The 21,415-nt window shown below is 45.2% G+C and overlaps 1 protein-coding gene across 1 annotated transcript in view; it reads right to left on the bottom strand.

The window, feature by feature from the left end:
* WWC3 (WWC family member 3) overlaps positions 1–21,415 on the bottom strand; it is a 63,950-nt gene that overhangs the window by 9,613 nt on the left and 32,922 nt on the right. Inside the window, exons 6-12 of the mRNA XM_061627087.1 lie at positions 19,573–19,659; positions 18,287–18,479; positions 15,940–16,107; positions 15,222–15,373; positions 7,267–7,423; positions 6,712–6,876; positions 2,783–2,875 (exon numbers count right to left, since the gene is read on the bottom strand). Of these exons, the coding sequence (XP_061483071.1) occupies positions 2,783–2,875; positions 6,712–6,876; positions 7,267–7,423; positions 15,222–15,373; positions 15,940–16,107; positions 18,287–18,479; positions 19,573–19,659 (1,015 nt within the window). The remainder of the gene's footprint in view (positions 1–2,782; positions 2,876–6,711; positions 6,877–7,266; positions 7,424–15,221; positions 15,374–15,939; positions 16,108–18,286; positions 18,480–19,572; positions 19,660–21,415) is intronic.

The raw sequence follows: 21,415 nt of genomic DNA, 5'->3' as shown, positions 1-21,415 counted from the left end.
CTGCGCTTCTTATGTTTAAGGATGTGTTGGAGAGAATCACTGATTTCGGAAGTGATATACTCTTTAACCCAAGTCATGAACTTGGGAAACAGAGTTGGGGGGGAACATCCATACCTTCTTCTAGGAGATTCGTCCCCCCGCTGTCTACGCTCAGGGAGGGAGAGAAGACTGGTTGCTATGACTCCTCTATGTCCCTCACCTCCCCCACGTGGCAGGGCTCTTGGCAGGAAGGCGGGAAGGAAGAGGGTGAGGCCATAATATGGCAGCCTTGACTCCTTGACGCTGAGGGAACAGCGTGTGAAGTCGCTTCAAAGGTGAGCTGCCTTAGCAGGCGCCGCTCAACCCTCTGCTGAGAGACGCTCTCTGGCGACGAAACAAGCCTTGTTCTTCCTATAGAATCAGTGGGAGGAGGGGGGGAGCCAGAAGCCACGATCCCACTAAACGTGAGCATTGCGGAAATGCAGCTCCATGGAGCGAGGGGAGAGTCTCCCGTCTGAGCGGCTGCTGCTACTGCTGGAACGCTGCAGCTAGCCACGCTCCACCCTTCTTCAACCTCCATTCCGACGCCGGGGAATGCAGCCAGGTTAAGCCAAACCTCCCGAGCCCCAGGCCCGCGGGGTGAAGGCAGGGAAGGGGAGGGAAACAGGCAGGGAATAATTAAGACAGACGTAAGGAGAGGAGAGAATTAGCATGTGTAAAGATGCTGAGAAAGAGAAATGAAAAACAAAAGGAAGAAGCTCTGAGAGTAGAAAAGCGAGAATAAACACACAACCTTCACTGACCGCAGGCAGGGCCGGTCTGGAGAGAGGGACGACTCCTCCCTCAGGAGAGGAGACAAAGAAGCTTCGAGACCCTGCCTGTAACGACCAGTAGGAAGAGTCATCCCCACTGAGGAATGTCCTCCAGCCCTATCTAGCAAACACCAGCTGTGGCTTATTGCCACTCCACTTTTCTTTTGTGTGTTTTTTTTTTGCATATTCTCCCATCTTTGTGAAGTGATCCTATTTGCTCTGAATTTCAGCGGCTTTCCCCGACACCAGATTCCCCCTCAAATATATTGTTCTTTTATTAATTTCACTCACAGCACAACAGTACAGGTCTCTCTCTCTCTCTGGCATCCTCCTCCACTTGGGTAATCCAAGCTCCAAGGAAGGGGAAAAGGAAGCCAAGCTGTGCCCATGTTAAAGACTCAGGGCTTGCCGAGGAGGAAATACACTGAAAGCTGATTTTCTCCTTTCCAAAAGGAAAACAGACAGTCTCTGCTAACGAGAAAACTGACTAGCCTCAGTCACAGGAGGAGGCAGCAAAGCCGCTTTCCTTTCCTTTATCAATATTTTCTTTCAAATTATCAATATTTTCTTCAAAAATATCTGTATTTTTGAAGAAAATATTGATATTAGAAAGAAAATATCAATATTAATACCAATATTTTGGGGGAGGGAAAAAACCAGACCAGTAAAAGCAGCAGATAACGGACAAAGAATGAACTTGCTTCAATACTGCTTGTTAGGCTAACAGAATGCTTTCAAAGCAGCACCAGCCAACAGATCCGGTCCCCAGTAGGCAACAATTCAGCCCACTCAGGGTGAGAGCCTGGATGGGTGAGAGTGGGAGGAAAGGTTCAGAAGCCACAGTGGGAGTCTGCTAGCACAGAGTGGGCCCTATTTGTGTGAGAAACAGAAAGGGAGTGAGAGGACTGCCACAGGTGAAAAATGGGGTGGGAGCTGTTGTTAAGATCATGGGTTGCTTAATCTGTTTGACTGTATTTGTGTTTATCTAGGTTAAATTGGAAGTTTTGCTTTTGTCATTACGAAGTTGTGCTTGTCTGCATTCTGACATTATTGTTAATCCATTTACTGGACCTGTTTATTACATGGTTTGTCGATGTTTGTATATTTTTATTTATCTTTATTATTTTTTCATTGCTCTGGCACTGAAATTATTCAATGAAGAGCGTGCTACAAAAAACTGTAAATAAAAAATAAAAAAAAAATATGGTGGTTTATTCTTGAAAGATGACTGAGATAAGCCCAAGTAGTATGAAACAATTTGGGGCTTGTTTTCATGTGGACTATCATACAATCTGTCCCCCTTCGCAGGAGAATTCTATCATCTCATGGTTTGCTTTAATCAAGTTTGAGAGTTGTGTCAGCACTGACATGAACATGGTTATGGCTAACATATTCAATGTTTTTCAAAACTATGGTTTGAGCTGTGTTTATGAATAAAAGATCAGTCCTAGTTCTCTTTAACCATAATAGTATTTAAGCCAAGTATAATGCCAAATTATGGGATGAAGAGGGGAATTCCTATGAGAGAAAAGGGATGGGGAAGAGAATACAGACAACATAAAACCAGTTTGCAAGTTGTCATGTTACCTCATCACAGTGGTGGTCCTTAACAATTCTAAATTTGGTGCTTTAAAAAGAGGTGACAACTTGCTAAAAATCTAAGAATTGTATTTCTCTGTGTTTACTATGTATGCTGGCTTTCTACTACAGACTGTCTTAAGATTCAAAGCAGTTGAATGTAGAGATTTTTTTATTTTGTTGCTAATCAAGGTATTAACCACAAATACGGGCTAAATCAATACATTCAAATGAATATATTTTAAACTGATGTATTATTACAAGCCATTTTATAGCTATGGCTGCAATGTATGATTTGTATATTTATTATTACATTGCCATATCAAAGTATTCTTTATGAATTCAACTCAGCTTTCTTTCATAAAAGTGCCTCAACCAATGCAAAGCAGCAAATTTTGCAGTCACAACTATACCTGCTTATAACGCAGTGTACGTCTTTCCAAAGTATTTCGGATGAATGGCGACTTTCTTGGCAGAGTAGAACTGTCACTGTCACTACGATATAGCTGATAAAAAAAGATATGAAATGGTAACATGCATTTATCTTTATTACAGCAACTCATGAGACAGAGATGACCCGGGCGGTTGACACGATTGCTCCCATGCGCCCCCTCCTATGTAGAGCTCATACAGCTCAATGGTATACCTTGGAGCTGAGAGCGATGAAGCAAGAGAGGAGGAGGCTTGAGTGCAGATGGAGGCGAACTCCCGATGAATGCAATTATGCCTTGGTAAGTGCCTGTTCTAAGCGATACATAGTAGCGGCGAGGGCAGCAAAAAAGAGCTATTTTGCTGCCACCATTAAGTCATCACTTTCCCGCCCAACGGAGCTTTTTAAAATTGTACGAGGGCTTTTACACTCTGGCCCTCGGGACACTATAGATTCCTCTGTAGCCCGCTGTGACGAGTTCGCTGGGTACTTCCAAGATAAGATCGCTTGCATTCGCCGGGACTTAGACTCCACTATTATAGCAGTTGGACCTAATGAAGCGTCCAGAGCACGGTCTTGTCCTTATTTCTTGGATGAATTTCAGTCTGTGCAGCTTGAGGATGTTGACAAGATCCTTGGAACGGTGCGGGCGACCACGTCTGTGCTGGACCCTTGCCCCTCTTGGCTGGTGAAAGCTGGCAGGACCGGAACCGCCGTCTGGGCCAAGGAGGTGATAAATGCCTCTTTGAGAGAGGGAGTGGTCCCTGACTGCCTAAAAGAGGCAGTAGTGAGACCACTCCTGAAGAAAGCCTCCTTGGACCCAGATAATTTGAACAACTATAGACCTGTGGCGAATGTTCCGTTCCTGGGCAAGGTGCTGGAGCGGGTGGTTGCCGGCCAGCTCCAGGGGCTCTTGGATGACAATGATTATCTTGATCCATTTCAATCCAGTTTTAGGCCCGGTTTTGGTACCGAAACAGCCTTGGTCACCCTGTATGATGACCTTTGTTGGGAGAGGGACAGGGGGAGTGTGACCCTGTTGATTCTCCTTGATCTCTCAGCTGCTTTTGATACCATCGACCATGGTATCCTTCTGGGAAGACTCATGGAGTTGGGAGTTGGGGGTACTGCCTGGCAGTGGCTCCGCTCCTACTTGGTGGGTCGTCACCAGAGGGTAGTTCTTGGGGAACATTACTCGACACCCTGGACTCTCCATTGTGGAGTCCCACAGGGATCGGTACTGTCCCCCATGCTCTTTAACATCTACATGAAGCCACTGGGTGCGGTCATCAGGAGTTTTGGGGTGCGTTGTCATCAGTATGCTGATGACACGCAACTCTCTCCTTTTCATCCTCCTCAGGTGAGGCTGTTAACATACTAAACCGTTGCCTGGCCGTGATAATGGACTGGATGAGAGCGAACAAACTGAAGCTCAATCCAGACAAGACTGAGACGCTGTTGGCGAGTCCTTCCCCTGCCCAGATGGTGGATGTTCATCCTGTTCTGGATGGGGTTACACTCCCCTTGAAGGAACAGGTTCGTAGCTTGGGAGTTCTTTTCGATCCTTCCTTGTCACTGGAGGCCCAGGTGGCCTCGGTGGCACGGAATGCTTTCTACCATCTTCGTTTGGTAGCCCAGCTACGTCCCTATCTGGACGGTGATGACCTCACCTCTGTTGTTCATGCTCTGGTAACTTCTAGATTGGACTACTGCAATGCGCTCTACGTTGGGCTGCCCTTGAAGATAATTTGGAAACTACAGCTAGTCTAGAATGCAGCGGCCAGACTGTTGATGCGGACCAGAAGGTCCGCTCATATAACACCTGTTCTGGCTCGTCTGCACTGGCTCCCTATTTGTTTCCGGGCTAGATTCAAAGTGCTGGTTTTGACCTATAAAGCCTTACACGGCATGGGACTGCAATACCTGGTGGAACGCCTCTCCCAATATGAACCTACCCGTACACTGCGCTCAACATCTAAGGCCCTCCTCCGAGTGCCATCTCATCGAGAAGCTCGGAGGGTGGTGACTAGATCTAGGGCCTTTTCGGTGGTGGCCCCCGAACTGTGGAACAGTCTCCCTGATGAGGTGCGCCTGGCGCCGACGCTGCTATCCTTTCGGCGTCAGGTGAAAACCTTTTTATTCTCCCAGGCATTTTAAAGTGTATTTTAATCTGTTTTTAAAGTGTATTTTAACTGTACTTTTTATGTTGTATTATGATGCTGTTTGCTTTTTGTTGTTATTTGTTTGTTTTTGGTTTTTGACTTTATTGTGTTTATTGTAGTTATATATTGTGCTGTTTTTATCTCTTGTGTACACCGCCCAGAGAGCCGTCAGGCTTAGGGCGGTATATAAATGAAATAAAATAAATAAATAAAATGAGGTTTATTCATATCAATTCAGAAAAAAGTCAGACTAAATGTTGTCTTTGGGCTAGTCTGCAGGGGACCTCAGGTGTTTTTCTTCTCCTTTCCTTCCCTCACCAAAAACCAGAGTAACACTATTAATCACTAAAATCACTGTACATCACAAAAGGACTAAGCAAAGCAGTTTACCTAGGATTGGTTGCTGTTTTGCCCATACTTCTTTCTATCACCACCTGCCTCCAGAAGCCCCTTTCTATGTAATCATGATCAACAGCTGAGAACATGCCATTTGCCAGGAAGGATTCTGGCAGATGGATAGCAACATCTTCAAAAGCCTGCCTATGAAAGTCCTTCCTATGAAAAGTTGCACTGTCAAGCAATTTGTAGTGAAAGACAGTAGCATTATTTACTATGGCTTCTAAAAGACTTCAGAAGGCAGCAGTGGATACAGGTAGTTGGTAACAGTGATAGTTGAATAATGGGCAAAATAGAAACAGATGCACCCACTAAAAGGAGCATGCAGCATGGAAACAAACCCCAGTTACGGAGCAATCTCACAGTCCTATAGATAACAAGCATCACAGCAGAGGCTACAACTATAAAAAATATTTAGCACTGAGAAACAAACTTTTGATGAACTGACATCCTTCACCACCCAATTTAAATTTTACACTTCCCTTCACCAGAACACATTCTTGTGTAAAAGAATGTGTGCATTCTCTAAAACATTTGCAAATGTTTTGCAACTGAATGAGTATCACCTTCTTTCCAACTTACATGCAATGGCTTTTGAGTCTGAAATCAAGCATTTATGTGTGTGTATTGGGAGGTGGGGAATGAAAGCCAACATTTTGGCACTTTCCAAACAGTATGAAGGTTTTCCTACTTCTACAGCTAATTTCAGTTCAGTGTAAATATATTATATAAAGTTGCCCTCTGTTAAACAGATTTTCTATCCAATGAAGGACTATGTTCACCAACTGGAAAAAGATTATGTACACAGCTTTCCTTGGTTTCAGGCAAAAGTTTTTTTTCCCCAGCTTGTTGTGAGTTTTTTAACCAAGGAGATCAGTCTCACAGCCATTTTAAGGATATTCCCTTGGTTCCTTGACTCTTAGAAGCTCCGTTCTTTATGTGGCTGTGCAAAGAAAGGGCTGACACAACCATGACAGAGAAAGTGAGCAGTAGTGTACACTAGCTATCCCCTCAAACAAGCGGTGTGCTTACTCTCAATACCAAGGAAGATACAAGGACTCCAGAAATATGTAAATGCCATACTATTATACCTGATTGTTTTTGCACAATCACCACATACACAGACACTCTGTTTTCTTTTGTATTAATCTGTTCATCACTTTGGGGATGAATGCTGCTGCTGTTGCTATAATAATTTTGCCTAAACTACTGCACACACATTAACAAGCTCTTAAATCAAAGAATTTGGGAACCAAACCTGACAATACCTAAAAAGCACTTATAGGTCCAGGTCCGAACGTTACAGCAAATGATATTGTATTTACAATATAGTTCAATCATTAAAGTCACTCACTCGGCAAACATACTGACTTCGTGCACCAGGTGAGAATGTCTGTGAGCGAACAATAGTGCCACTACGAACAAATGCAGAGCCCCGGGATCGACGGCCAGCTCTGTTTTTATGAAGCAGAGCTGTTTCTTCTGGGAAGGTATCTTCTGTGTTGGTCTCTTTATCTACCTAAAGTAAGAATGAAAATTTCAAGTGACATTAATGCCTATCTTCCAAAAAGAAAGCACAGTAACTTTTCATTCAGCTTATCTATGATTATCAAAACAAATATTTCCAGGATGCTCTAGAGTACAACTATTATCTAGTAGCATAATAAAAATGATTCAATAAGTTCCATTATAACAGGTTGAAAATCTTCATCCATATGAGGCTAGTTTCAAAGCTGAACAAACAGGAAAACTGATAGGCTGATAAAGCTGTGGCCTGTTGCAAGACAAACGAGTAATGAAGGTCTAGTGAGAAGAAAATGAGAGTATATGACTTCAAAAGATATCTTTGACTTAGCCCAGTTAAGGATTAGCAAAAACTGGAGCAGAAAGTACAATTATCTCTACTTGCCTTTAGAGGTGGAGGCTCAACTTTTTCAGGGGTACAATGATCTGTCTGAGGTGTAAACGTATGACCGTGTAATGATTCACTGCAATAAGACTCTGGGTGAGGACTAGTCTGCATACAGTTACTGCATCCACTATCAACTGATTCTGCTTGCCAACTCCTGTAGACAAAAGATTAAAAAGATACATCAAGTAATGAAAATTTGTTCCAGTAATTAATTTCATAGTCACCTTTTGTATGTCTCGTTTTGCAATGTATATGTGGGCGTAGTGGTTAGAGTGTTGGACTACGACCTGGGAGACCAGGGTTCAAATCACCACATAGCCATGAAGCTCACTGGGTGACTTTGGGCCAGTCACTGCCTCTCAGCCTCAGAGGAAGGCAATGGTAAATAACCTCTGAATACCGCTTACCATGAAAACCCTATTCATAGGGTCGCCATAAGTTGGAATTGACTTGAAGGCAGTCCATTTCCATTAGAAGCAAGTGGATAATGGCATGGAATGTTTTAAGATACTTTACTTTCAGAATACATTGCTTTCAGAATTCTGTGTCTACTACACCACAAAGTAGTTTTTAGATATATGGTTGTTGACCCTAGCTCCACCTAGTGGCTGAAGGCAGAAAGAGCGCTGTTCAATTTTGCAGGCACTTTCTGCTCTCTGTGACTGACTGTAGCAGTTCCTTGATGACAAGCCAAGTAGACGAGTAAACAGTATAACAATAACTACAAAAACATAAACAATACGAACAACATTCACACACTCTCTGCTAATGTGGCAAAACAGAACCAAGGAAGACAGCCCAGCCCCTTTTTAGGGAGCACCCGAGATAACCTTTGACATGCACAGAGAAGACTGTTTCATGGTAAGACCAAAGGTCTCTTCTCCTGTGCATGGAAAGATAATCTCAGGTGGGACATACCAAAGCTGACCCATGTAGGGTGGGATATGGTTGGGCTGTAAAACTTTAGTTATCCGGGAGGAAGTGCTATAGCACTCTCCTCCCAAAGGCGGCCACTGCTGAGGCATAGGAAATGATTTCGTAATGCTTGATTAACATGTCAGGGGTAGCCCATGTAGCCGCCCTGCATATCTCCTGAAGAGAGACATTGTGGGAAAACACCGCTGAAGTGGCAGCCGCCCTGGTAGAATGCACCAATGTCTTGGCTGGGTGAGCCAATAACAGGGAAGCATATGCCAAGGTGATGCATGCCTTGATCCATCTAGCTAGTGTGGAGGAGGAAACATTCTTCCCTAGTGAAGCTGGGTGAAAGGACACAAATAGGTTATCTGTTTGGCGGAATTGTTTTGTCTTTGATATATATACTTTTGGGTGCTCTCCGCATATTCAGTGAATGGCCAAGCCTTCTCTGGGATGAACTGGGGAAGAACAGAAGGAAGGAAGCACAAGCTCTTGCTGACAATGAAAGGTTGACAAGATGTTAGGATGGAAAGAGAGGACAGTATGGAGGACTACCCTGTCTTTATGAGAAATGCAATAACATTTATCTACAGACAACGCATTCAGCTCAGACACTCTTCGGGCTGAAGTAATGGCCACAAGGAACACGACTTTAAAGGCAGCAGGGGGTTTTTTTTGGAGGGCTGTCAACACTTTGTGTAGATCCCAAGTCAGACAGCAGTGCTCTGTGGGAGAAGCAAACAGAGTTGCCCCTCCATAGGAAATGCTTAATAAAGGTATGGGAGTAAACCCATGGGAGTCTCCGGAGATCTAGACATAATTGCTGATAGAGCTGAGGCCTGATGCTTCAAGGCATTAGGTCTGAGCCCTAAGGATAGGCTGTCTTGCAGGAAGGTCAGGACCTCATTGATACTCGCCTTCCTGGGGAGCAGCTTCCTCTTCTGTGCCCAGATCAAGAAAGCTTTTCAGTTTCCCAGTGGAAGGCCATCTAGATGCCATCATGGTCTTCACCACTGGGGGTGGAATGCCTTTCTTTAGCAGGCATCGCCTCTCAACTTCCATACATGAAGAGCCAGCCATTGAGGCTCTGAGTGCAGTAGCTGTCCCTGCGACAACAGGTCTTTACTGAGGGGAATCTCCCAGGGATGGTCTACTGACAAGTCGAGGAGTTCTGGAAACAAGGGTCTCCTTGGCCAGAACGGGGCTATTAGTAGGACTGTTGCCCTTTCGGCATGGACCTTCTGTAACACCCTAGGAGTTATTGAGATTGGGGGAAAGGCATAGAACTGTCCTAGAGGCCACAGTGATGTTAGAGCATCTATCCCTTCTACCTCCTGGCTGGCATATCTGGTGAAGAATCTTTTCACCTGACAGTTGAGCTGAACGGCAAAGAGATCCCCCTTGACTCTCCCAAAGTGGTCCATGATCTCCTGAAAGGCCACCAGGTGGAGTTTCCATTCTCCTTAATGGACTTGCTCCCAACTCAGCCAATCTGCTTGACTGTTGTCCTCTCCTCTCAAGTACTCTGCCAGGAGTGAGTCCAGAAGCATCTCCACCCACTGGAACAGAAGTGAGGCTTCTTGCTGGAGCTGAGGGGAGTGCATACCTCCCTGGCGGTTTGAATGGGCTTTGGCTGTGTCGTTGTCTGTTCTGATAGGCACTGCCCCCAACCATCTCAATTCCGCGAAATGCTTCAATGCCAGGCGAATCGCACGAAGCTCCAGGAGGTTGATGGGAAGTAAAGAATCCTGTGCTGACCAGGTGCCTTGTACCATCTGATTGTCGCATATGGCCCCCCAGCCCATGAGGCTGGCATCCAAGGTCATTAGGGTCTGTGGTGGGTCTCAGAATGGGACGCCCCTTTGCAGATTGGGCTCATGTATCCACCATAGGAGGGATTGGCAAACCTGTGCCAATAATCTCTGACATCTGTGTCACCTGATTGCTATATCGCTCTGAAATGAGAGTAGCGCCCACTGAAGGGGTTGAGAATGGTGCCGTGCCCAGGGAGATATTTGGAAGATTGAGACCATCAAGCCCAACGCCGCTGCCAATTTCATGAGGTCCACTGCTGGGGCGGTGAGGATAGCCATAATTGCTGAGCGAATCTTTCTTACTCTATCCTGTGCTAATGCTATCACTCCTTGCTCGGTGTCTACTGCAGCCCTGTGATGGGTGATGAAGTGAGATGGAGTTAATTGATTTTTGGCATGGTTGATTAGGAAGCTGTGGTCTTTTAGACAGTCTAGGGTGATGTGCAGGTCTTCCCAAGGCTTGTGCAGCAACAGGGAGCAGATCAAGAAGTCATCCAGAAAGGGGTATACATGAATCCCCTGTGCCACCAAGGTAACCACAATCTTTGTGAATACCCTGGGAGCAGACAACAGTCCAAAGGGTATGGCTCTGTATTGGAAGTGATCTTCCCCTATCACAAACCTGAGGTAATGCCTGCGTGGTTGGAAGATAGGTACATGTAGGTACGCTTCTTGTAAGTCGATTGAGGTTAAGAAGTCCCCCCTTCTCATGGCTTTCTTGACCTTGATCAAGGTATCCATTTGAAGCTTGCGGTAAGTGACATACTTGTTCAGGCTCTTCAGGTCGAGAACTGCTCTGAACGAACTGTCTTTGCTACTGTAAATAAGAGAGAGTAGTTTCCCAAAAATCTCTCCCCTGGAGGGACTGGTTCTATAGCAGCAATTTATAGTAGGTGAGAGATTGCCCGACGGATCCTTGCACGTTTGACTGGGGATGTCAAAATGGGGGATGGTACGAATTTCGGTGGTGGTGGTGATGTGAACTCCAGGTGAAGGCCATGCCATAGGGTCTGTAGGACCCATCAGTCTGTTGATATTTCCATCCACCAACGAGCAGCAGACAACCTCCCACCAGGGTGGTGCTGGCATAAGAACCATTGCTTGCTGCCTCGTGATTGGGCCCCGAAACCGACCTTGTTGGAGAAGTGTTGCTGGCCCTTGACCTGGCCTCTCTGTCTATTCCAGAAGAGCCAGCTGGGCCAGCCATCCTTTGCTCTTCCTGGTTGTCTGGAGCCCTGGAAGGACTGGGCTGCAAGGTAAGGGTGGAAAGATCTCCGAAAGGATCTTCTATCTTCCTTTTTCCTAGTGGAAGGCATTGACTTCTTTTCTTTTGACTCTAGGACTCCTGCCAGGGCAGAGTCTCCAAACAACTTGGCCCCTACATAGGGTTCCGAGGTTAAGTTAAACTAGGCTGTAGGGTCTGCCTCCCAGTGGCACAGCCAAAGGGTCCTTCTAGTATAGATGCCAGCTGCTAAAGATGTAGCTGAGAATTGCATGGCATCCATGGATGCATCCACTATGAAGGTCACTACCCAGGCCACCTTCAGCAATGATTTTTAGACTCTTCCGGGTCCTGTTGTGGGCTATCAAGCAGGTCTTCTAGCCAGAGGAGGGATGCTTACATGAATACTAAGGCAGCCAATGCTGCCCGGATTGATAAGGTGTTGGCCTCATGGATTCTATAGTGTCTTTCAGACGGGCATCCAAGTCCTTAGGGTCAGGGATGGATTTAGTAAATTTACTATGGGGGCATCCACCAGAGGAACTTTGAGTTGATCAATGAGCGGTTGTTCCAGCATATAATATTTATTAGTTACAGGAATCAACTTTCAAATTGCAAACACTGATTTAATCACCTTAGGCAGTAGGGACGGAAGCTTAAGCAGTCTTGATTTGGGTTTTGGATCCGGACACACCGCTGATACTCTGGGATCTACAGGACCTGGAGCGTCTTCCATAGAATTCAAACTCAGTGCTTCCATCGCTTGCACAAGAGTGGGAAGAAATGAGCCTTTTGGTAGAAACTTCCTCAGATTCCGAAACTCCACTCCACTCCTCTTCATCCAGGACACTTAACTCATTGTCTTGATCTGTGTTCTGATCTTCGGACGAAGGAGGGTGTCTACCCAGGGCAGCAGTGTGTGGATCCGATGATGCACAGCTAGGGAGAGGTTGAGTATAAGTGAGATGGGGCCAAGGCGTGTGCCCACTGAACTCCTGTCGCCAGTTGGGATGATGTTCCTGCTGCAGCCATGTCCACTTGCGGGTGCTGTGGGGGGGCTGATGAAGAGGACAGACCCCAAGCCAGGTTCACCAACACTGGTTCCCTAAGTTATTCTTTCAATTGTTGGAGCATCTGTGCTGAGAATTGAAACTGCAGTAGTTGCGCATGACTGCCAGCATGTTGGCAGTGGGTAGCTTCCCTTATTCCCTGTTGAGATGGATGAAGTGATGGAGCCTCTTGAAACCCTGAGAAGGCTTCAGGAGAGGAACTGGCAGAAAAAATATAGTTTAAAAACATGGGTTGCCTTTCTTCTTCTTCAGAGAGGGTCTCCTGGTCTCTTAAGGACCTGCAGGCTGCACTGTGAACTGTATTTCCCTGTGGCCTCAACCACCTCCAGCCTGCTGGTGGAGGGGTGGGCTATCATTGCCTCCTGTGATGAAGAAAGTGCCATGGCTGTCTCTGCCAGATGGCCCACTGGGGGGGCAGTAATAGAGGTAAGGCCTCTGGCTGTGAGTCAGGTCTAGGTGGTGGTAGCAGCCTAGGCCTCTTGGTGTGGACTGCCAATTTGCTGGTTGCCTTCCCCATAGGAGCAGCTGGTGTAGCAGGGCTTATTTATTTATTTATTTATTCTTGGATTTATTAGTCGCCCATCTGGCTGGTTACCCAGCCACTCTGGGCGACGTACAAAACAGAATAATACATTAGACATTAAGCATACCATAAGCATTAAAATTTTTAAAACATACAGTAAAAGTTTCAACCCATCCCAAAAGCCTGCCTGAAGAGCCAAGTCTTTAAAGTCTGGCGGAAGCTCATCATAGAGGGAGCATGTCAGAGATCATTTGGGAGGGAGTTCCATAGGGTGGGGGCCAATACTGAGAAAGCCCTCTCTCTGGTCCTCACCAGCCTAGCTGATTTAGCCGGTGGGATCGAGAGAAGGTCTTGAGAGGCTGATCTTGTCGAGCGGCATCCCTGACGGTGCTGGAGGCGCTCCTTCAGATAAACTGGGCCAAAACCATATAGGGTTTTAAAGGTCAAAACCAACACCTTGAATTGGGCCCGGTAAACAACCGGTAACCAATGTAACTCCTTCAAAACTGGAGTAATATGATCTTGTCGGCAGCTACCTTTGATCATACGAGCCGCCGCATTCTGTACCAGTTGCAATTTCCGGACCGTTTTCAAGGGTAACCCCACGTAGAGCGCATTACAGTAGTCTAGGCGAGAGGTGACCAGGGCATGTACCACCGGCGTGAGCAAATGGTTGGGAAGGTAGGGGCGCAGCCTCCGTATCAGATGCAGTTGATACAGCGCTGCCCTGCTCACAGCCGAGACTTGAGCCTCCATGGACAGCTGGGAGTCAAGAATGACCCCCAGGCTGCGGACCTGGTCCTTTAGGGGCAATCGTACCCCATTGAACATCAGGTCTACATCCCCCAGCCTTCCCTTGTCTCCCACAAACAGTACCTCGGTTTTGTCAGGATTCAGCTTCAGCTTGTTCCTTCCCATCCAGTCACTCACCGAGTCCAGGCATTTGGACATGGTTTCTACAGCCAACCTCGGTGAAGATTTAAATGATAGAGCTGCGTGTCATCTGCATATTGATGACACTGCAGCCCAAATCTCCTGATGATTGCTCCCAGCGGCTTTACATAGATGTTGAATAGCATCGGGGAGAGGACAGAACCCTGTGGCACCCCACAAGTGAGAGGCCACGGATCTGAAACCTCCTCCTCCAGTGCTACTCTTTGGTACCTACCAGAGAGGAAGGACCGGAACCACTGTAATACAGTGCCTCCTATGCCCAGCCTCTTCAGGTGGTCCAAAAGGATACCATGGTCAACGGTATCAAAAGCCGCTGAGAGATCAAGGAGGACAAGGAAGGTACCTTCGTTCCTATCCCATGCCCTCCTCATATCATCTACCAAGGCGACCAAGGCTGTTTCAGTCCCATGCCCAGGCCTGAAACCCGATTGAAATGGATCTAGGTAATCCGCTTCCTTCAAGTGGCAGAAAAAATGGCAGCTGGCACTAAGAAAGGGTCTGTCGCTTGCCAGGTCCAGCGGCAGCCTGTGATGGATGGGGGAGCGGCTGCTGGTGTAAGAGGGCCTTGGAGGAGGCCACCAAAGTTGTTGCTGCTATCTGGAGACTGCCAGGGCTACAATTAAGGCCAGCGTGTATAGCAGGGCCGAATGAGAGGCCGCTAGGTCTGAAGCTGCCGGGGTTTAAATTGAATCTGTTGCGCTGCAGCCACTAATCCTGGGGCCACCAGATTTAATCAAGGCCGCTGCTTCTAGGTAGGCCAAGGCAGAAGCTCCTTTGGGGCTAAAGCCAGCACATCTGCAAAACCAGTAATGCTGAGGCTCCTGGGCTAACTGCTGCCTCTATGGAGGCAGAACAGTAGGGCTGCAAACTCTGGGGGGTTCCAATACTATTAAGAAAGAAGGAAACTTGCACCCAGAGGAGGAAACACCCTAAAACTCTAATAAGGAAAGGAACAACATATCAAATGAATACAGGCCTGAACCAAAGCAGAACCGAGAGCAAAGCCAACCATCTTGGGTGAAGGCAGAAAGAGAACTGCTACAGTTAGCGCTCTTTCTGCCTTCAACCGCTAGGTGGAGCTACCTACCCACCTGAGATCATCTTTCCATACACAGGAGAAATAAGCATTTTGCCAGCTCTATGATCTGCATTTCCTAAAGCACTCAGCATAGGGCTAGCAACACCCTTTGAGCTGCAGTTCCCATCAGCCAGCTGGCTATTGAGTGCTTGGGAATCACTTCCAAGAGCTTTTAACAGGTGGATGGGACCCCCACTTGTTGAGCAAGTGACATCATAATGGTGACATATGATTGACAGGTGGGAAGCCCCACTCATCTATCAAATTTGGCCCATGAGACTGATCCTGATAAGGATCTGGGCTGTGGATCCCAAAGGTTCCCCACCCCATCTAAATACCTGCAAATTCTGTCTTGACTCTTTTTAAAAGTTACCTCTCTGACACAGCTTCTAGCTGATCTTCCTTCTGTTCCATCTCTAGAATTTCTTCTTCTGTGTATTCCAATTTCACTCTCTCCTCTGCCAGCTCTCTCTCCACAGCTTCCAGTTGAGCTGTGGTCCTAGCTAAAAGGGCAGTCACAGCATCCTAGAATGGAAATTGAAGTTAAATATCAAATGCTAGTCAGTTTAATGGAAAAATGGAGATTAACCTTTCAAAGGAACAAGAATGACTCAGTTCTAACATAAGCCAATGTTCTAAACAAAACTAATTTGGGTGGGAAATTTATCTGAACCAAAGTGTAGCATTTTTGCTGAATTTGGAACTTATGATGTTGTTCTGACAGGCTTCCAACGTATTAAAAGAGAACTTAAGTACTGTAATGTGCAGGAACTCAGATGTTTCACAATAATCTAAACACGACCAGATACTCCAACAAGATGGTGAAGATTGAACCTATCTGCATATGTGTCTGTGTGCACGCACACACTTTCTCCCCACACACACTCACCTTTCTGGTGTGTAATCTGCGGATCAACTACCGTGACATAGTGAGCTCAGATGGAAATGTCTCTACCTGTTCAGGCATATTGTGTTACAAGCATTTTGCTCATTCCCACCTTCAGTACCAAATGTCGTAAGAACATGTTTTGCACCACAGGCAAGAAAACATACAAGAGAAACATGTTAAGAAAGCTCAGATATGACCATACCATTTTCACTGTAGTTTTGTTTTCAAAAAACTGAGAAGTACTTTCTTCACACTTTGGTCTGTCTTTTGTCTGTTCATGATCTGAACCAGTGAAGATCTGGATTGGGTACCAGTGAAGTTGCATCTCACTAGAGCTCTCAAAGTCAGCTAGGCTAATCTGAGCAATGCCCTGTGAAGATATTGAAGCAAAATGAGTTAATGCTAATACTGCAAGAGTAAACATTTCCTATGCCTCCAGCATCGTCAGGGATGCCGCTCAACAAGATCAGCCTCAGAAGACCTTCTCTCGATCCCACCGGTTAAAACAGCTAGACTGGTGAGGACTAGAGAGAGGGCTTTTTCAATAGTGGCCCCCACCCTGTGGAACTCTCTCCCAAATGATCTCCGCCATGCCCCTTCTATGATAAGCTTCCGCCGGGCCTTGAAGACCTGGCTCTTCAGGCAGGCTTTTGGGGTGGGTTAGGTTTTTATTGTTATGGTTTTAAATGTTAACGTTTTAATGTATTGTTTTTATCTTGTATGTCGCCCAGAGTGGCTGGACATCCAGCCAGATGGGCGACTAGTAAATTTATTATTATTATTATTATTATTATTATTATTATTATTATTATTATTTACAAGACTATGTCTTATAATAGAAAACACAAACCTAGGGACTTGTGGTGGAACATTCTGCAAAGGTGCCTTTAAAAGAATTTTGAATGCCATATATGCACATGTCCCTTTGGATACTATCTACTCTTTATATTCTAACTATAGCCATGATCAGTTAAAAACAGAATGGAAAACTTTTGATTTTGTCTTGTGTTCACACAAGAAGAAGATGGGGGGGCATGAGTGAGAGGCTAATTTTTGCAACAGTAAACCATAGTCTAGCACTAGGTCTAAACAGGACCAGTGAGATATTTTAGTATTTCAGGCAGGAACTCATATTAAAACCTTAAGAAATGTGACTTAGTAATATCACATCCACACACTGGCTCACTGTTTACTTTATGCCAAACAATGGTTAAGGAAACCGAATTATGGTAAGGCATGATATTTGAATTACCCTATGGGAAAAATCACAGAAATAGTCTATTTCTAACCAGAGAGCTGAATCAGCTTAACACGAGACAACATTAGTGGAAAAATGTACATATGAATTAACCAGTGTGGTATAACTATAAACCAAATTTTGTTTTAAGATGCTGAATACTGTAAGTGAAAATCCATCATAACCCAAACTTTTGTAAAACTGAGCTACAATATTAACATTTATATTGTGCACAAAAAAGGGAATTACCTTGAAAATTAAATTTGATCCACTTTTGAGCGCATGGAGATGATTAAATTCAAATCACTTTTTTTCATATACAATAGGCTCAGTTCTCATGTAATGCTAGGCCAAACCGCAAGCCTGGATTCAAACATAACACTAAGCCAAACCATAAAAGATTAAATTCAAATCACTTTTTTTCATATACAATAGCTCAGTTCTCATGTAATGCTAGGCCAAACCGCAAGCCTGGATTCAAACATAACACTAAGCCAAACCATAAAAGATTAAATTCAAATCACTTTTTTTCATATACAATAGCTCAGTTCTCATGTAATGCTAGGCCAAACCACAAGCCTGGATTCAAACATAACACTAAGCCAAACCATAACTTAGCTCCTGGTAGTATAGCAGCAGCAAGACCATGGTAAAGTGAAGTAGCCAAGATTTTCTAAATGTGTACCAGCACACTTGCTCATTTACCTAAGCCATCATATCTTGGCCTCAACATTACACAGGAACCACCAGGGCCGGCTCAAGGCATGCCAGGGCCCTTGGGCACCAGCCTGCCCTGGGCCCCTCCACTCCCCTTCTGCGATCTGCGGCAGGATCACAGATCGCAGGACAGGAGCTTCCGAGCCACCCACCATCCCCCCGCTTCACCTACCTTTCTCTGCTTTTTTTGCGGCTGCGTGCACTATGTGCGCAGGGTTGCCATCAATCAAGATGGCGGCCAAGGTTTCCGTAAGGGGCTGAAGCCACTGCTGCCATCTTGGTTGATGGCACGCATGTGTGCGTATTGCTGCCATCAACCAAGATGGCGGCAGAGGCTTCAGCCCCTTGTGGAAACCTCAGCCACCATCTTGACTGATGGCAACCCTGCGCGCACTGCAAAAAACAGCAGAGAGAAAGGTAGGTGAAGCAGGGGGGATGGTGGGCAGCTTGGAAGCTCCTTCTGTCCTGCGATCTGCAGCTCCTGCCGCGGATCGCGAAGTGCCCCACCTGGCTGCCCTTTAGAACCAGCCCTGGGAACCTCGCCAATGTAAAGGAACCCATACACCTGACTTTTAATGAAAAAGACATCCCTTACCAACAATTCTTCTTGCTGGTGATGGCCAACTGAACAGATATAAAGCTGCAGTGACTTCAGTTTCAAAATATTTGAACGTATTGGAATCTGGAAGACTTCATTAAATACTAAGGGAGCTTGGAATTCCAAAGCTCTAGAGCAATAAGTGGTTGACGTGCCCAACTCGAGAGATGGTAAGTATATTCTAACATGTCTGAGAACAAGTAAAAGAAAAAGAAAAAGTCACAGTAGACTAACAGAAGTGGTAAGATATTTTACATAGCTACATAAAACAGGGCAAAACAATTTTTACTATTGCATTCCTGATCATTATATAATTAATATGTTAACTTGCAAAAGATAAAAAGCTCTGTAGAACTGTGTATGTGTTACAGCAAATGTCTTAAACTTGATGAACATCTACCTATGAATTCTTAAAATTTCAGATAATTTTATGAAGGTTCAGAAATCTATTTTGCCACCTTCTTAGACATACACAAGTGAATGTTGACAAATATATGCAGATGTATGTCAACATTCACCAGTCTCTCCCTGCATTTTTGGACATTTATTTGGGATTGTCAATACTCATCAAATTTCAAAAACTCACTGCAGGGCCTGCACCAGACTTTTGTGGGTCCACAGCATGGTGCCAACAATGGACTACTGCATGGCACTGGCATGGTCCAATCTCTCATCTGTTGCTGATACCCCCCACAGTAGATTCCCAGTGTTGTGTGACTGCTGCCACCTGCCAATCACTCATCTCAGTCCCCTCATCCCCGCAGATATTTTACTAGGAGCAGCATTCATCTTGAGTGCCAAGCTGGTCCTTGTTTTAGTTCTGCAGTGGGTGGCTGCCATGTTTGATTCTCTAAGATGCAATAGTGGCACCCAGGCCAATGGGAGATGCCTGACCATGCCAATACTCGATCCCAATTCATTGTGACCTATATTGTACTGGAACATGCAGGCTTTTTTTTTTGCTGCTATTTGATTTATAATATCTGCTGCATTCCATGTTTTAGTTTGTATATTTACTACTGATTTATGTTGCTTGGATTTTTTTTAATCATGCTGTGAGCTGCCTTGATTGCTTCATAATAGACAAAAATTGGTATATAAATGCCTTTAATTAAAATATATATATTACCATTATTTTTTCATTAAGTTTACTCAAGTTAATCAAAAAGTGAATGAAGCACTATCTATCTTAAACGGTAAACCCAAAATGGACAGATGTGTTATATTTTGGTATTAGAAGGGATGAAAAGCAGTAAGAGACAAATTCAGGTATTTCAGCTTACATTTTACAGCCTTCTTTCACAGCAAAGCCAGTAAAATTCTTTAGCTGTAACACATGGATCAGGAGACACTCACTTGCATTGTCATGCCTGAAAAAGAAGTTGTCCAATTAATTGCCAACACAATGTGAGGATTATAGGCCGAAACATGTTGTAAGTCAGGATCACACTGTCTGATGCAAATATCATTTCTTAATCTGGCTAGGAGCCCCAGAAATGTATGGTGTTGTTTAATTTACAAAAATGACAATATAGAAAACATACCATACCACTATATCAGAGTTCATTACTGACATAATCATACTTAATAAAAATGAAGAAGAAAAACTAAATGCAGCACAATCCCATATAGGACATATAAGAAAGACAGGAACATCGTAAGATATTGCTCATATCTTGATGAAAACAGTATATAGGGCTGTATGTTCTGTTGAAAACCTGAAATTCCAATAATATATTAATAAACTCCACCTCTCATTTAGATGCATGTCCTTACTTGCTTCTTTTGTAAGTCATTTTAGCCTCCCAATCCTGTTCATACCATTCAGTCTGACTAAAGCAGCCCTCCAGATGTTGTATACTCCAACTTCCACCAACCCAAGCTAGCATGGACAATGGTCAGGGATGATGGGAGTTGCAGCCCAACAACATCTGGAGGGCCACATCCCTGGACCGAAGTTGGGGTGGGGTACCTTTTTTAGCCCAAGTACTGGATTCCTTTATTGGACATCCTTTTGTGGGTCACATAGCAGTGGTGGAGGAGGCCAGAAGCAAAAAGTGGGTGGAACAATACTTACAACTCTTACATTTGTACAAGTGGCTACATTCCAGTTGCACAAAACTCACAAGATTTCTAGACACACTCCTGTCTCTGTCCAGGCAAATAAGAAGTATGATCACAGTTCCAGGATGCATTCCAGCCAGGCAAATGCAGGAGGGCATGCAGCAGGGCCAGTGACAGGTATGGCCTTGGGAGAGTTCCGAAGATCTCTAGAAAAGCCTGGAGGCCACATTCAATCCCAGGACAACCCTGGCTTACAAGATTTTCAACTGGCAGAAATTACCTGTCTGACTAATATTGGCAGATATACTTTAAGTTCCAGACCTTCTTCACTGACAATTTGATAACAAGTAAGAGTTCTTTTAGCATCGAGAGGATGTCATAATGAACAGCTGCAGCACTGGGGGACTGAAGAAGACCCGCCCTGGCAGTGAGTACTTGAGCATGTGGGTGCTTGCTCACTGCTCTGGGTTGCTGTATCTCAAGACAGCTGAGGTCCCTGGTAAGTGCTGCAAGGATTGGGACCCCTGCCTGACCCTGAAAGAGAGAGGCTGTAGTTAATCTTGCAGCCTCTTGCATCAGCTCCTGACTGGATCAGGAGGTATAAAAGCCCAGCTGCCCTTGGGCAGCAGGTCTGCTGCTATCAGGGTTGCCACCGAAGGGGGTCATCCCTTGGGGAGCCCCTTAGGGAGTCCCGAAGGTGAGGGCACTATCCCTTCTATATGTATTTTTTAAAAAATCTATGGGAGATTGGTAGTGGGGAGAGCATGGTAGTGGGGAGAGCATATGGCCCATGTGTAGTTCCTGCACAGGGTGAGAGCCTGTGCAGTGAAGTGAATGACAGGAGAAAGTCACCAAATGCCTTCAGAGTGAGAGTCTGCAACTGGCAGAAGGCTGGCCCTCCCTGGCTGTGAGACCGGGGGGGGAGTAGATGTGTCCTGTGTGAAAGATACTGAGTGGGTCTGACTATTCCCAGTTCTCTCAAAGGCCTACTGGGATAACTAGTTCAGGTAGGTTTTGTTGGTAGGCTCTTGAGCCCACATCAGGTGTTTAGAATGAGTCTTA

Source organism: Rhineura floridana, chromosome 5 (assembly GCF_030035675.1).
Source record: "Rhineura floridana isolate rRhiFlo1 chromosome 5, rRhiFlo1.hap2, whole genome shotgun sequence".
In the NCBI taxonomy this organism is placed as follows: Eukaryota; Metazoa; Chordata; class Lepidosauria; order Squamata; family Rhineuridae; genus Rhineura; species Rhineura floridana.
The sequence above is the reverse complement of the archived record's forward strand: the minus strand, read 5'-3'. Positions and strand labels throughout refer to the sequence as shown.